This window comes from Orcinus orca, chromosome X (genome assembly GCF_937001465.1).
Source record: "Orcinus orca chromosome X, mOrcOrc1.1, whole genome shotgun sequence".
Classification (NCBI taxonomy): domain Eukaryota; kingdom Metazoa; phylum Chordata; class Mammalia; order Artiodactyla; family Delphinidae; genus Orcinus; species Orcinus orca.
In genome coordinates, this window is record NC_064580.1 from 1654930 (window position 1) to 1672078 (window position 17149).

Here is a 17149-nt window from a genome sequence, read left to right on the forward strand (position 1 = left end):
AAACTACCAATTATCAAGTTTTGGTGTGGCATCAAAGAAGAATGTCAATTGTGTGAAAACCCTATTAAAATATTCCCCTCTTTTCTAACTACCCATCTGGGGGAGGCCAGATTTTCTTTACCCATTTCAACCTAAACTATTATTGCAACAGAACAAATGTAGAAGTAAATATGAGAAATTAGTCATCTTCTATTAAGCGAGATATGAAAGAGATGTACAAGTGTGTAAATTAATGCTACTCTTTCCCTCTCCCCCAGTTTTTGTTTGGGAAAATAAATTTATTTTTCTGTAAAAATATGTTATTTATACAAAATGGAATGGGTTTATTATTATCTTTAAACTTATTAAATGAATAAATATCAAATTTTTTCAGTTTTAGGGGCTTCCCTGGTGGCGCAGTGGTTGAGAATCCGCCTGCCGATGCAGGGGACACGGGTTCGTGCCCCGGTCCGGGAGGATCCCACATGCTGCAGAGCGGCTGGGCCCGTGAGCCATGGCCACTGGGCCTGCGCGTCTGGAGCCTGTGCTCCGCAACGGGAGAGGCCACAGCAGTGAGAGGCCCACGTACCGCAAAAAAAATTTCAGTTTTAATTTCTAATACAGAAAATATGGATACTTATAAATAAATATGTAAAAATTTCAGTTTTAAATTTGAATATAAAAAACATAGATATTTATAGACAAATATCTAACATTTTCAGTTTTAATTTCTAATACAGAAAATATGTTTCTTTAAAACCTACATAAGCAAAAGTTCTTTGGGTTTCGCACTAGTCTTTCAGAGTGTCGGGAATCCAGTGACCAAACTGCTTGAGGATTTCTGCCATGTGGTATATAAATTAGGATGCTTTTATGCTGAAGTAGCAGAAAGTCCATCTCAAAATAGCTAACACTCTAAAGACAGTATCTTGTAAGGGGACTTACTGAGGTTTAGGGCGTCTGGACTGGGGATAATTTGAGGATTTAATGGTGTTCTCTCATGGTTCACCGGGTATTAACCAGTTTCACTCCTGGCAGAAAATGGCTCTGTAGCTCCAGCCATCACAGCCCCACCCACTAATATCTGCAGGCCCAATTAAGGCCATTTCCTCTTGTGAGAGTGAAGACCTCTTTCCAGAAGCCAGCCGCTAACCCCGCCTCCTTCCTCACTCACAATGGGCCACACAGCCCCTCGCTGAAATTGGGACGCATATATTCTGGATTTATGCGTCCCAATCCAGTTCTGTTAAAAACAAATAACAGAAAAATGAATGGCGGTTGAGTGGTTACCAGTAGCACGTGACGTAAATGCTTTGCTTCCTGTTTTCTTGCAGTTGTGGTCTTTTATATCTTGTTTTCTTTTGTCTTTTATATCCTGTTTTCTTGCGGTTGTGGTCTTTTATATCTTGCTAGGTTAATGTGTACAGATAAAATACAGATATATAAGGACTTCCCTGGCAGTCCAGTGGTTAAGACTGCGCCCTTCCAATACAGGGGGCGTGGGTTCCATCCCTGGCTCGGGAACTAAGATCCCACATGCCGCGTGGCCAAAAAATTACAAAAGAAACACAAACGGATCTATCATTGCGGCTGGGATGCACGCATACATGGACGTATACATACTGCAGACATCTTTTCTCTCCGTCTCGCACTTATCTTTCAAGGTAATTCACAGGATCTTTGTCACAAAAACGTGGCAGGTGACGCAGTTGGCTGGCATCTTCTTCTGGCTCCTGGGCTTGAACTATGTCCGCCACGGCGCCCTGTAACTTTCCAACAATGTTGCAACCGACGTACCAACGAAAGGCTCAATTTCTCTGAATGGCTCCCGGGGAGGAGGCAGGGTCACCTTCGCCGCGGGCAAACCTCCTTCGGGCGGCACCCCGAGAAGAGACCGCCTTCCGCTGATGGCGCCCACGGCTCACCAGGTGCCCACCCTCCTGGCTTCCTGGAGACCCTCCCCCTCCCCCAGAGGCACCGGCAGCGCCCACGGCAGGATGCCTGCTCTGGGTTTCAAAACGGACCTAACCTTTGCCCAGGGATCTGGGAGGACTGCCTGTGGCTGACGGCCCTCTGCCCTGCTTTCCGGCCTCCAAGGCAGAGCTGGAAGGACCGGGTGGGCGAGTGTGGGGGCAGGGGCTGGGGGCGCGTCTACGGAACTGGGTGCTGGGAGGCGAGGCAACCTGCTCGGCGTCCTGAGCCTTCTCTTTAAACATCTCTGCAGTTCCCCCCAGCTCCTGTCCGGGTGCAACTTCCTTCCCACCCCCTCTAGCCCCTCAGGCTGCCACCGGTCCCTCCCCACAAAGCCCAGATGTCGGCAATCAGAACCACGGTTGTCAACCTTGAGGGTGGATGGGGCGGGGAAGGGGGGGCTTGTTAACACAGGGTACGTATGAGAGACTCAGTTTCCTGATGTTCGGGAGACCTGAGAACGCGCATTTCTCAGAATTTCTCAGGGGATGCTGATACCGCTGCCGGTCCAGGGCTGACCCAGGGAAGCAAAAGATGGGTGGGGGGGCGAGCTCGGAGTGAAACACAGCCTGGGGGGGACCAGCGTGGGTGGGTGGGTGGGTGGGAGGCGCTGCTAACTTCTCCCAAGTGTACCAACCGCCTGGCGTTATTTCCCGTCCTCCTGGGGCTTGGGTAGATTTCGGAATTCCTAGGATTCTTCACCAGCGGGAAAGCATCATGAAATGGTGCGTTCAGGGATGGGGCTGAAGGAATCCGCCTGCGTAGTGTCTGGGTTTCAACTTGGCCTTGAAGGTGCTCATTTTCTCCCCAACCCGGCAAGGACGTGCCGTGATCCACGCCCCCTCCCCCAACCTGGACTGTAGCTTGTTAACCCTCTCTTCCCCTCTGGGCCACAGAAATCCCCTCCTTCTCTCAGCGGGCGTCAAAACAGAGACACAATTGTCAAGCTGTCACAAGTGGGGAGGGGGTGCTCCTGGCACCTGGCGGGTGGAGACCAGGGAAGCTGCTTCACACCCCACAGGGCACAGGACGCCTCACATCAGAGCCACCCAGCCCCGAATGTCAGTAGTGCTGAGGTTGAGAAATCCTGACTTAGCATCAGAGATTCTATCTTCTATTTACCAATCAACCTCTCTCTCTATATATATATATATTATAATTGTAATTAACCTATCTATTATCTATCATCTATCTGTGTATCTATCCTGTCAATCTATCCACATGTCAATCATCTATCATCTTCCATCATCTCTCTTTCTCCCTCTCTCTCTGGCTGTAGTTCGCAACCAGAGACAGTTGTACTCCCCCAGAGACACTTGGCGATGCCTAGGGACGCTTTTACTGTCACAGCTGGGAAGAGCTACTGGTATCTGATGGGTGGAGAGCAGGGAGGCTGCTCCGCCCCCCACAGGGCACAGGACGTGCCCATGACAGCAAAGACTTTGGTCTTTGCTATCTATCTATCTATCTTTGGGTCTATCATCTACCTATCTATTATCTATTATAATTCTATTATCATTTACCTGCTAGATCTGTCATCTATGTATCTCTATCTGTCTATGATTTATCTATCTGTCTATCATGATCTATCTGCGATTGTAGTTTGAAACCCTGCATGGCTCTCTCCCCAGGGGCACAGTTGGTGATGTGTGGAGTCGCTTTGTGGGGTGTGGGTACCAGGGATGCTGCTGCACAACCCCAGTGCACAGGACACCCCACATCCGAGAGTCACCCACTTCTGAACGTCCCTGGTCCTGAGGTGGAAATCCTGCTGGCAGGTAACTTCTAACCCAGGGCAGAGGGAAAATTTTAGAATCTCACCACCCCGCAATGTGGACTGAAGGACACAGACGCTGTCTGGGACGTTTCAAAGGGGACCTCTTGTTGTCGGAACGCTCTGGCGGGTCCTTTTCCCCATATCCCCAGTGTCACACAGGAGCACTGCACCCCTGGGGCAGAAAGAGGCCAGAATGGGACCAAAGGGAATGACCCTGTGGCACGGGTGAGTGGGGACACTTGGCAAACACTGGAGACAACAGTCAGACAAGCACAGAGGCTGGGAACCCGTCCCCTTCCTCTGGAAGCCAGGGGGCCGCTGGGGGCTGAGGAGACCTCGGGGCTCAGAACGGACCCTTCCTGAGACTGTCCGGCTGCGTCAGAAGCACCTGAGCCTCTTTCAGGTTGGCTGGCAGGGGACAGAAACCCAGCACTGTCATATTAAGAGAAAGACAAATATCATTTGATGTCACTTACATGTGGAATCTACAAAAATGATACAAATGAACTCGTGTACAAGACAGAAACAGTCACAGGTGTAGAAAACAGACTTAGGGTTACCAAAGGGGAAAGGGATGGGGGAGGGATAAATTAGGAGTACGGGAGTAACAGGTACAAACTACTGTACACAGAACAGATAAACAAGGACCTGCTGTAGAGCACAAGGAACTATGTTCAGTATCTTGTTAGAACAAGATGGAAAATAAATGGAAGTAGATTCTTTGTATTAATCTTTTATTAAAAAGCAATAGATTCTTTTCTATAATGGAAAAGAATTTTGAAAAGAATATACATGTAACTGAATCACTTTGCTGTATACTAGAAAGTAACACAACATTGTAAATTAACTATACTTCAATTTTAAAAAATGGTTAAGGAAAAAAACAAAACCAAACCCAAACCAGCACTGACTGCAGGAAGAGTCTTCCCCTGGTTGTTACTCATATCCTGATGCTTCCACCAATGGTTCAGAAGCTGCAGGGATTTCGGGGAGACTTCTAGAGGCCCAGTAAGTCCCGCAGACATCTTGCAGCACCCCGATAATAAGTACGTGCACATAGTGCCCAGGGGGCGGGCAGAGGGGTCCGTGCCCTTTTCCTGCTTAGCGACATCAGCCACACTTTCATCGCATACGAGATCTGCATTCTGCAGACAGCGTGATGAGGTGGGGTCCTGCCCTAGCGTTTTCCAGCCGGCCTGGCCCAGCTCTGTCACCTGGACGCGATTTCTGAGATAGCTCTGAGCCCATCTGTGACGGGATGCTGAAAACACCTGCGGCATCTGTCCCTCGAGGCCGATGGCTATCCATCCACGTGCTGTGTCTGTGGACAGATGCCCTGAGGCTCTGGGCTCTTGCCTCATCTGTCTCCCCACATCATGGCACAGGGGATCCCCTTCTTATTCCAAGGCAAGTGAGCCCCGATGGCTTCTAAGCCTGCCAAGCCCCCTGTTCCCCATGGGGCATGAAATCCAGCAAAAAGCCCAGACAGAGATCCCAGTCTGCTGGGCGCTGGGTGACATGCACGCCTTACTGCGTCGATCGCTGACGAGGTTTAGCATCGGCTATGTCCTCTCTTAAGATTTTTTCTGTCACTTCTTGAGCTGAAATTGTACCGGTTCCCAAAGTGTGAAGTGTGGAACCCTGAGGGGGCGGGTTCCCCGAGATCAGGACATCCGCGTGGGAAGAACTCCTTTGCCTTTGTTAAAACTATGTGGACGTTTGCACAGACGGTGGAGAAGCAACACGGGGCGGGGGGGGGCGGGGGGTGAGGCCTGCTGGGGCTATAGTTGGTGTAGTGGAGAGATGACCCCCCCCCCGGACGCCTTCCACACCCCCCCCAGGTGACATTTTCAGAGCAGGAAGCCCCGTTACTCAGGAATGTCCATTCCTTCTGTCGATCCGTGTTCCCTGGACCCTTGATCCCGTAGGACATGACAACGTGCTGGATGGGCAAGGTCCAGCAGGTGGGAGAATTCCTGAGATACCGCCTGGTTTCTCGGGCCCCTGGTGCTTACGCGCTCCTATGGCCCCAGCCAGTGGCTGCACCCTCCCTGAGGACAGCATCTGGCCCACTCCTCTCTCCTTCTCTACAACCCGCCGTGGCTCACAGGGTTCAGATGGCGACTCATCCACTCATGCGGGCATGCACTCACACGTGCATTCATTCATTCCATTCGTCCACTCCTGCATTCACACATTCATTAATTCACTCACTCATGCGTGCATTCATTCATAAATGTATTCCCTCGTTTATCTACTCCATTCATTCACTCATAATTCTCTCCCTCCCTGACGCACGTATTCAGCAGCCGAGATGCCCATCACTCCATCACTCACTCATTGATTTTCAGTTACTCTCTCCTGCGTACACGCACCGTGCACGCTTGCATGCCCCTTTCCTTTGCTCACTGAGCGTTCGTTCAGTAAGATCACGTTTCCAGCGTGGCCTCTGCCCGGGCAGCGCGCCGGCCTTGGGCCCGGCCCGGGAGGCCACTGCAAAGGTTTACTTTGGGGCTGGCCGGTTAAAGGTGAGATGTCCGAGCGGAGACGCCTCAGACTCCTGGATTGGGCGGGGAGGGGTCGGGGGGCCGGGGCGGGGCGAGGATGCCCGGCGGCCGCTGCCCCCTCCGGCTCTCCTTCCGGGGCGCCAGGGGCCGGGCACGAGGCGGCGCCGGCCTGGCGCGGGGCTGCGGCGGTCGCGTGGACCAGCGCCCGGAGCTGCAGAGCGGGGGCGGGGGCGGGCTTCCGGAGCGCAGCCCAGCAGGCCGGGCCGAGGCGCTGGGGCGCCTGGGACGCGTGGTGGGCGCAGGGCAGGGGCGCCGGCCCGGGCAGAGGCTGCCGGAGCGCCGCAGGTGCCGGGGCGCAGGGGCCGGGCGGCGCGGAGGCGGCCTGGGCGCGGCGGGGACTTGGCGCTGCAGCTGCCCGAGCGCGGGGGAGGAGCGGGGCGGGGCGCAGGGGTGCGGAAGGCCGGGGGGCGGGGGAGGCGCCGGCGCCAGGCGGAAGCTTCGGGGGCGCAGTGGAGGTGCTGGGCCTGGGGAGGGGCGCGGAGGCGGCCTGGGCGCTCGGGGGGCCTGGGGGCGCGCGAGCTGCCCGAGCGCTGAGGAAGGGCGCGGGTGGGGGGCGCAGTGGTGGTCGCGGGGCGAAGAGTATTCTGCGGGGCGAGGGGCGCCGGGCCAGCCTGGGACACAGGCTGCCCGGGGCGCGGCGAGGTCGCTGGGGACACCCGGGCGGGCAGGGGCCGGGGGACGACGGGGGTGTGGGCAGAGGCAGCCCCGGAGCGCAGAGGGAATATGGGGAGACCGGGGTGGGGAGGGGCTGACCCGGGAGGGGCTGTAGGGCGGTGCTGCAGCCCCGGGGGTCTGTCTGGAATGCCGAGCTGTCTCCGCAGGCCCGGAGCTCCGCGCGGGTCGCCTAGAGACGACGCCTCCGCCAGGCCCGGCTCGAGGCCGCCCCCGCGCCCAGGCGCACTTGGCCGCCCGGTGCCCACGGCGCGCTGGGCCTCAGACCATGCCGGGTGAGTCGGGAAGACCCCTCGTGCTCAGCCTCCCTGCTCTCCTGGCGCGGCTCAGATTGGCCCGCGCTGGGGGCACCCCCCGCTTTGCGCGCGCAAGGTCGCCCCCAACCCCTCAGCTCCCACGGTGCGCCTTCCCAGTGACCACCGGGGCTGGAGAGCTTGGTGTCCCTGGGGCAGGTGGAGATGGGGGTCTCAGCAGCTGGGAGGCGGGCGAGGTTTAGTTTGGTCAGGGGGCGCTGAGATTTGGTAATTTTCCTTCTGTATAAAAGTAGCCCTTGGAGATTAAATGGGCTGGTTTGTTGGCCAGCGTGGAAACGCGTGGGCGTCTCACGGACGCGGAGACCCGTGGGAGTTCGTGCCCCTATGGCTCTGGGAAGACAGAGCCTGTGGTTCCCCTCCCCCAGCCTCGCCCCTCGAGGTCAGACTGGAGGCAGAACTGGTTATTCCGGTAAAGATCCAGGGTTAATCCCGCAGCGGGGCAGCAGGCCGACCGTGGCCAGATGCTGGGACTTCGGCGAGCCCTGGCCCCCCAGGGCTGCAATTTGGTCCTGTCTGCCTTCTCTTGGGTCTGGAGTGGACATCCGATTTGGACAGTAGACTTCCAAAGCGTAGAAACGTGATGATGGAGCAGTTCCCTGGGGATCCAGTGGTTGGGACTCCGTGCTTCCAATGCAGGGGGCACGGGTTCCACACCTGGTGGGAGAACTAAGGTCCCATATGCTGCGACATGGCCAAAAAAACAAAAAAAGCTCCCAAGAAATGTGGTGATGAAACATAACCTCCACCCATGGGAAAGATGCCCGTCCCGTTTTTATCATGAAGACATCCCGTGCTTGCACCAGTCCGGGCCTGAACATGCATGAGCGCATTTTTCAGAAAAAAAAAATCTGGTTACTTTTTATTCAGAGGAGCGATTTGGTAATTCAGGGAGCGGTTTCCATGCTTCTGTACCTCCTCTGTGCCTTAGAGAGGAGAATTGTTGGGGCAGAAAAGGCAGATATCCTGCCGTGGGCTGCGGTGTGCTGTCAGATTCTTGCAGAGAAGCAGAAAAGTCTGTGTGTTCCAGGCGGCGGTTTGGAGCTCTGCAGAGTGAAAAACACATTTTCTGCCAACCCGCTGGGGTCAATATAATGGTAGCATTCAGGAGGGTCGTTCGGACACATCGGCCACGGAATGTGCTAGAAAGAGCCCATCTGGGTGTTCAGCACTTTGCAGGGAACAAAAAACACCATTGAGTATAAGAGGAGGGGCAGAGGAGGAAGTCGGGATGTTATTTCGGGGGAGGGTCCGGGGGTGGGTTGTAAGGGGGGTGGGGTAGAGGAAGGCGAGGAAGAGAAGTAAACATTTCTCCCAGACCTGTTATAAAACTGTCAGCCACCGCCGTCTTCAGGATGAACTCGGTTTTGCGGCATTTTTTTTTCCCCCCAACCTGGGGCTGGAGGACAGCCACCCGTTCTATTTCTGTTTTCCCACCCTGCACGCATGCCAAAAGTCCCCTCCCCAGCGCCCTGCCTGGTGGAAACAAAGCCTTTCAATGCAGGAGGCTTGGATAACTGTGGCGTGTTGTTTTGATGCCACGCCCAAACCTGACAGATGGGAGTTTCTTAGAGGTAAGGTGGTGTTGGAATCTGCAGACTTGTCCGTGAAGTTTTCAGCCTTTGGGACATTAACATCCACTGGTCTGCCTTTGCACTTGAGACGGAGATTTTATCCAGCCATGATTTTGCACCATCATGCCCCGGCCCCTGGGGGCTGGCCTTTGGAGTCACGTGTCTTTGACCTAGAACGTGACGTTGAGTCTTGGGGTCGCTGGAGAAAGGGGGTCTTCTCTCCACTGGGGCTGTCTTGTCATCCTGTTAGCAGAAGGCATAATCCCTCCCCCTAGCAAAGGGAGAGTCCAGTAGTTCCATAAAATCTACTCTGCAGACCCAGCCCTGTCTGTCTCCTCCCCGAGAATCGGAAGCTCTGGACAGTTGCCCGTCGCTGCTGCCTGGTCCCACTGTAGCCCACCTGCCCCATGCCTCAGCCATCTGGGTCCCCAGAGACCTCCCAGATGATGTGGCTCTGTCTATAGGTAGAGATAGGTGATAGATACAGAGAAATAGATAGGTGATAGGTGAATGATAAACAGCTGGATAGACAAACGTTAGATAATGATAGATGGGTAGAAAAATGGCTGGATGGGTGGATAGCTAGACAGATATCTTTTGGGCTGCTGACTTGAGTTCTGAGGTCTGCTGTCCTTAATACTCAGCCCACAGTGGAAATGCCAGGAATTCTCATTCCCTCTTAATACAGGATAATGTGTAGACAGGAGCTGTTGGAACAGGCACACTTGGGCGTTTACCCCAATGGAATGTCAAGGGTACGATGCCAGCTGCAGGAAAACCGGCTCCAGAAGCTTGGGTCCTGGTGTTCTGTTTGGCGTGACGGTGCCTTTGGGCCGTGCTCTGGGCAGGGCACGGTGGCTGGAGGGGAAGACCATCTGGTCTTTGAGAACTGAGCTCTGTGTGTTCCAGCCGTGGGCTGTGAATTTTAATTTCGGTCGACAGCAGGGGAGCCAAGGCCTGGATTTCTGGATCCCTTTGTTTTTATCCTGGCAACCAGCTCCTGGGGGTCCCAGACTCACACTGCTTCAAAGTCCCCGTTAAAGTCAATGTCACGAGTTCCCACTTAGATTCAAAACTGCCATAAATCGGATTGGCCGTCCGAGTTTCTTCCTCTGCTGTGGAGACATTAGGAAACTGAGAGCCTTTTGGTTAATGAGACAATATATTTTCCCTTCTCCCATCTCCTCGGCCTCATATATCCTCGAGTTGAAGTCTTTCCAACAAGTGGGTTGTGTGGAATTTAATTAATGGCTTTGGCCATTCCTTCTGAGAGCCCAGTTCTTTTGAGCTGGGTGGGAGTCCTCACGGTGACTCAGAAAATCCAAAGCTTTGTTTCCACCTGTTGCTTTGTGTTCGCCCAAGACCCACCTATTTTGGGTGAGTTTTTGAGACTTGAATGCAGAATCACATAAGGGGTCTGAGCTATGCCCATTTGCCGTGTGGCAGCACCAGGAAGGCTTTTTTAAATTGAAGTCTGGACGATTTACAACGTTGTGTTGATTTCAGGTGTACAGCAGAGTGATTCAGTTATACGTATATATCTATTATTTCGACTCGTTTCCCTGATAGGTTATTACAAGATAATGAATATGGTTCCCTGTGCAATACAAGTAGGACCTCATGTTTATTTTATATACAGTAGTTTGTATCTGTTAATCTGAACCAGGGAATTTTAATGATGCTCCTCTTGGCTTTGTCTCACTCGTGTTTAGGGTTTCCTCTTTTCCTGTGTGTTTTTTTTCTTTTTCTTGTTTTGAAGAAGAATTGTTTTGCTTTATTTTGAAACAAAAGGATGCATGTGAAATGTCCTTGATGCGTATCTTAGAACAGCGAACAGTTATTGAGTTAGAGTTGTGAAGCTTGAGAGAATTGGAGGTGACCCTCAGCCCCGCCATCCCATGAGACCCGTCGAAAACATAACCCTGTTGTTTTTGTCTGTGTCCACAGTGTCTGACCAAGCATTTGTCACGCTGGCTACCAATGACGTCTACTGCCAGGGGGCCCTGGTGCTGGGGCAATCATTGCGGGACCACAGGGCCACCAGGAGGCTGGTGGTGCTGGTCACCCCTCAGGTGTCCAACCTGCTCAGGTAAGACTCAGACACACACCTGGTCCTTCCTCCTGAAGACGCAGGTCCCAGCCGTGGTTCGTGGGCCCGGACCACCGGCTGTCCTGGGGGGCCTCAGACACTTGCACATTGCCCTGCGGTCGTTATTAAGGGAGGAGGCTCTGCCAGGGGTGTGGCCAACTTCAGAATCCTTGTAGACAACACGCTGTGTGGGTACCGTGTCTTGTCTCGACTACGGAAATTCAGATGCCAGTTATTTTGGGGGGGCAGAGGGCAACTTTGAGAAGCAACTGTCCTAAGCTAAGTTAAAGATTTTTTTTAATGTTTTTATTGAAATATAGTTGAATTACAATGTTGTATGATTTTCAGGTGTACAGGAAAGTGATTCAGTTATATGTACATACATATATATTCTTTTTCAGATTGTTTTCCCTTATAGGTTATTACAGGATATTGAGTAGAGTTCCCTGTGCTCTACAGAAGGTCCTTGTTGGTTATCTATTTTATATATAGTAGTGTGTATCTCTTAATCCCCAATTCCCAATTTATCCCTCCCCCCTTTCTTCTTTGGTAACCATAAGTTTGTTCTCCATGTCTGTGAGTCTGTTTCTGTTTTGTAAATAAGTTCATTTGTATCATATTTTAGATTCCACGTGTAAGTGCTATCGTATGTTATATGTCTTTCTCTGACGTACTTCACTTAGTGTGACCATCTCTAGGTCCATCCATGTTGCTGCAAATGGCATCCTTTCATCCTTTGTTATGGCTGAGTAATATTCCATTGTATACATGCACCACATTTTCTTTATCCATTCATCTGTCGACGGACATTTAGGTAACTTCCATGTCTTGACTGCTGTGAACAGTGCTGCTGTGAACATTGGGGGGTGCATGTTTCTTTTTGAATTAGAGTTTTTTCCGGATATATGCCCAGGAGTGGGATTGCTGGATCATAAGGTAGCTCTGTTTTTAGTTTTGTAAGGAACCTCCACACTGTTTTCCACAGTGGCTGGATGCGACTTAAATTTTAAACTTAAATACTACATAGAACACTTTGCTGATAAAATTGAAAGTAGGAAATACTTGATCCTTCTAGGGAAATTCAGATGGTCCACATGACACCAGAAGAAGTGAAGCCCTTCTGCTGACCAGTAACAGTGGGAGAAATGGAGGATGTTATCAAAGGCTTCTCTGGGGGAAGGACCTGGGCCTGGGCAATTGTAAGGGATGTTCTGTAAAACTGGGCCCGATAAATTAATTTCCATGCAAAAAGAACTATCTGAGAGCCTAGGGGGAAAAAAATCAATGTGTTCCTTTATTTTAAGACACTGTGCTAACCTTGATACGGAAACTTGATTTACAGATTTGATTGTGTTTCCATATAGATGAGAAAAGCCCCCCAGTACAGATTATCAACAAGGCAACTCTAGGCCTGGAGTAAAGAAATAAATGATGCTGGATAAACAACAGGGTCCTACTGTATAGAACAGGGAACTATATTCAGTATCCTGTGATGAACCGTCATGGAAAAGAATATGAAAAAGAATGTATACGTATGTATAACTGTGTCACTGCTATACAGCAGAAACTAACACAACATTGTAAATCAACTGTACTTCGATAAAATAAAGAAGACAAAAAAAGAAAGAAATGATGCTTGCTGTAAGAAAGCAAGGATAGTTCATTGTATAAAAATCTATCATTGGGCTTCCCTGGTGGCGCAGTGGTTGAGAGTCCGCCTGCCGATGCAGGGGACGCGGGTTAGTGCCCCGGTCCGGGAGGATCCCACATGCCGCGGAGCGGCTGGGCCCGTGAGCCGTGGCCGCTGAGCCTGCGCGTCCGGAACCTGTGCTCCGCAACGGGAGAGGCCACAGCAGTGAGAGGCCTGTGTACCACAAAAAAAAAAAAAGAAAAAAAATCTATCATTGTAATTCATCACATCGCTGTATCAGAGAAAGGCAATGATGTGATCCTTTTATATAAAAGTTGAACACATACCCACATGATTTCCAGGTAGATTTTGAAGATAAAGGTAAAATTTAAAGTGTAGGAAAATCTTAGAAGTCGAGATCTTGGCATGACTGACATCTGGGGCTGGATGACCCTCGGATGCGGGGCGTCCTGTGCCCTGTGGGGTGTGTAGCAGCCTTCCTGGTCTCCACCCACCAGGTGCCAGGAGCACCGCCCCCCCCCCCGCGCCAACCCTCCTTGCCTTTGTGATAACGAAAAACGTCTCCAGATACTGACATAGATGACTGCTTCACGTGTCTGCCATTTTTAATTACACACAACAAAGGGTACCAGAACTGCTGTTTGTCAGATGTATTTGTGTAAACGTAAAAGGTAAAACAAGCCAATTAGGGAGCCCATTTACAAAATTTATAACGAGGAGAGGGTGTTGTCCATAGAATAATGAAAGAACTCTTCCAATTGATAAGCAGAGATGGATGGATGGATACAACCAGGGTAGACGGCATGACCAAGGGATACGTACTCTGTCTTCACAGACATTGAAGTCCTGCCACATCAAACAGCTCAGTGATACGTATGACGCGTCAGGCTGGCAAATGTGTTTTTAAACGTCGGTGTTTTGGGAGGGGGGGCGTGCACAGACCTTAGTCATTGACATTAAGTGTTGTCATTAGTCTTTAACCAAATTGGCCGTCACCCATTCTCCCAATAGTGTTTCAGATGAATGGATGCTCGAGGTGTATTTCTTCTTGTCTAAGATGATTCCTGCAGGCCCCAAAGAGAAAGAAAAGAGAAGAAAATACATTTGTGTGCAGCGGACGTTTCCCTGTGCCCGGGCCGCTGGGTCTTCAGAGTCAGACCAAGGGCTGCAGTGGAACCAGCGTTGGGAACGGTGACCCTGGGGGTAGCCACGCATCCTTGGGGGGACCTCTTTGTGGTCCCATCATCATCTCCTGAATCATGGTGTGCGTGGAACAGTTACATAGAACTGATAAAGCCAAAAAAAAACCAGACATGTCTGTTCTCTGCTAGATTCCTATCTCCTCAGCTGTCCAAAGCTGTCAGCACGTTTTTTCAGTCTTTCAGTCTACTCATGATGAACTGTAAAATATTCAGGGACAGTGTCACAGAAAGACTGGGAAAGGCTCACTGAGGCAGACCTAGTTGCACTGTTGTAGAACCAGTTATGTATTTTGCGGTCGTTGGTAGGGTTGAGGAACGGTGCTCTGTGATGCAGTCAGGGCAGTAGGACATAAACAGTGACCTGTGACTCCAAATGACCAGGGGGCGGTGTTCAAGAGACTGCCATTCCTCCAGGCTGTGTGGTACATCCATGGCTGGGGGAGTCTTTCTGCAGGGAAGGGGACCCAGTAGCATGTGCTTGTAGGTTCACACAAATTGCATTCTTGAAACTTAATTCTCCCTCCAGGAATTTAAGTTAAGGAGGCAAGGAGAGCTGAACAAAAGCCTATAAGGACATAGGTGCTACTTGTTGTAACGTAGAATGACATTTCTTGGCCCTCTACCTCCCTCTTTATACAATCTTGAGGATGCCATAAATGCCATAAATAACTGGGTAAAAAGCAGGAGGAAATTGGTGATGGCGTGGTATTTTCTTAGAAAGTTACTTTGAATACTGTGCAACGTGAAAGCACAAATGTAGAGTAGAAGTGGAAAAGCTACTAAGGAATAGAAAAGATAGACTCAGAAGCTCCAGCATCTGTCAAGACTGGGAGTTTCAGAAAGGACAGGAGTGGAGAGAAGGGATTCAAGGAACTATTTCAGCTCTGAGGAAGGATTTTAGATTGTGGGTGTTCCCTGAGCACTGAGCAGAATGAATGAAGGAAACCCAAGTGTTGATGATACAGAAGGTACCATTTCAGAGCACGAAGAAAGAAGAAAAAGTACTAAAGGCATTTCAGGTCTCAGCCTGGTTGAGACAGCTGATGCCTCAAAGCTCTTAGACTACCTAATTTTGAAATGAAATGTCTGTATTCAGCTAAATGCAGTTTGAAAGCAAAATCAAGATGTTTCAAATATGCAGAAGCTCAGCCGTTTTACCCCTCAACGACCTTTGAGAAAAAATTACTTGAGGATATACTCAAGCACAATGAAATGTGAATCCAAGAAAGAAGAAATAGAATGTAAGAAGCTGTGCAAAACAAATAAACGAGTAATATTGAGAGTTAATTGGGAATGTATTGGTGAATAATTACGAAAACCTGGAATTAACAGTCCCCATGGGAGGTGGTTGGGGGTTGAAAGAGGAGGGAGACAGGTGAACGTACGCTAATATTCCTGTCTTGTCTGGGGCGAAGTTATAGATGATAACTGTTGTTACATTTGATAGGAAACAGTAAGGTTAAATAGATGCGTTGAGGGTTTAAGGGTGGCAACCACCAGAGGACTAGAAAGGGTATAAACAAAAAACACAAGGGAGAGAAAAAAATCGAAACCAAGCAATGAAAAGTAGGAAAGAATTACAAACAAGAAAGTACCTTCTTCAGTGCGTGATATTGTGGAGTGTGTGACGTCTTGGTACTGGTGACATTAACCTTGGTCTCCTTTGGGGTATCTCTACTGTAAAATCATTATTTTTGTCTTTGTAATTGATAAATGTCTTGGGAGAGGTACTTTTAGACTATGAAAACATGCTGTTTCTCCTCAAAACCTTTACTCATTGCTTTTAGGGTTCATCCGTGAATTTTGTCTGCAACACTTACCACTGTGATGTTCATCTAATGGTGATTTTTCTCTTTCCATCATTCCTTCTACATTTATTACTTGGAATTCTTCTGGGAGGAAGAGCTACCCCTCTTACCCCATTTACTTATGTATTCACTTGTGATATCAGTGTGGATCCGTGAATATTCATGTTATACTTTAGGTTTTGTTGTTGTTGTTGTTTTTGCGGTACGCGGGCCTGTCACTGTTGCAGCCTCTCCCGTTGCGGAGCAGAGGCTTCGGACGCTCAGGCTTAGCGGCCATGGCTCACGGGCCCAGCCGCTCCGCGGCATGTGGGATCCTCCCGGACCGGGGCACGAACCCGTGTCCCCTTCATTGGCAGGCGGACTCTCAACCACTGCGCCACCAGGGAAGCCCTAGGTTTGTTTTTGTTTTCTTGCCCAAATTGCGTCAGCTTTGGCTACTGGGACCTCCTCCTGACTGACTTACTGTATCCTTTTGACATGCCCCTATCCTTTTTCTAGCACCTTCTTAATTTTCTGTCATCGCAAAGATATTCCAGGCAATGATGAAGTAGAATTCAAGCAAAAAAAATTTTTAATGCAACAGAGGCACATTTCATTTTGATGAAATGTACATTCTTTCAAAATTTGAGTCTCAAAACTTGTATGCAACGAGCGATGTAGGTTTTGAATATGTAAAGTAAAAACTGATGGAGATCTTCTGTTGGTTTCTACCTACTCAGCCTTCCCTTCTCACTGCCCATGCACTTTGGAAAGAGAAAGTACCTTCCTAAGAGATGACCCAAATCAGTCTGTGTTAAGACAGTTTAATATGTCTTGCTTTTCACGTTTGCCTAAGTTTTAAGCATGAATGGAACATGGGCAAAGCCATGAGACCCACATGGGGAAAATAAAGCCTGGTATGAAGACTGCAGCAGCAGGGGACAGCATGTCTCATGCTAGATGGTGGGCTGTTCTCCTGGGATTTGGCATGTCTTTTCCAGGGTGATCCTCTCGAGGGTGTTTGATGAGGTCATCGAGGTGAACCTGATAGACAGTGTAGACTACATCCACCTGGCCTTTCTGAAGAGACCTGAGCTCGGAGTCACCCTCACCAAGCTTCACTGTTGGACACTCACCCATTATAGCAAGTGCGTCTTCCTGGATGCAGATACCCTGGTGAGTACAAGAGAGGGCAAGGACCAGACCCTCCACCTGTTGAGGAACCCCCGACAAAGACCATGCTGCTCCCTCCTTAAGCAAGCTGCTAGCTTGTGCCGGTGGGTCCCCACCAGGTAACGTCCATCACTATCACCAACATCGTTTAGTCGATCAACATCAGATAGAACACATCTACTGCAGTGAACCCTGCTGAGTACACTGGGATGCTTGAAGGCATGTTCCTTCCCGAGGAGGGGTTTGTAATCACATTATTTTATCTACACAAGGTAAAATATTAGAGAAGTATTCTTTCTTGATTGTAAATTAGAGAGTCCTGAAGGGACTGGTACACCTGGCTTCTGAAGCTGTGGGGTAGTTATTGTCATGTGGGGTAGTTGCCTTTGGTGTAGG

General features: G+C 50.2%; 1 protein-coding gene and 1 long non-coding RNA gene across 10 annotated transcripts in view; one reads left to right on the forward strand and one right to left on the reverse strand.

Moving 5' to 3' along the window:
• The first annotated feature begins 3550 nt into the window (after positions 1-3550).
• GYG2 (glycogenin 2) overlaps positions 3551-17149 on the forward strand; it is a 35703-nt gene continuing 22104 nt past the window's right edge. For 5 of the 9 annotated variants that reach the window (XR_007474850.1, XM_033420253.2, XM_033420254.2 and 2 more), the window contains exons 1-4: positions 3551-3728; positions 7116-7241; positions 10799-10940; positions 16582-16756. Coding sequence is in view for 8 of the 9 variants with exons in the window: in XM_033420253.2 (XP_033276144.2) it covers positions 3566-3728; positions 7116-7241; positions 10799-10940; positions 16582-16756 (606 nt within the window). In the remaining variant the exon portion in view is untranslated. The other 4 variants (XM_049704891.1, XM_033420258.2, XM_033420259.2 and 1 more) reach the window with 4 other exon arrangements.
• Positions 8128-8712, reverse strand: LOC117199745 (uncharacterized). The gene is made up of 2 exons (XR_004481062.2): positions 8598-8712; positions 8128-8448 (listed from the first exon to the last, which is right to left on the reverse strand). It is a non-coding gene; the product is annotated as an uncharacterized LOC117199745 (long non-coding RNA).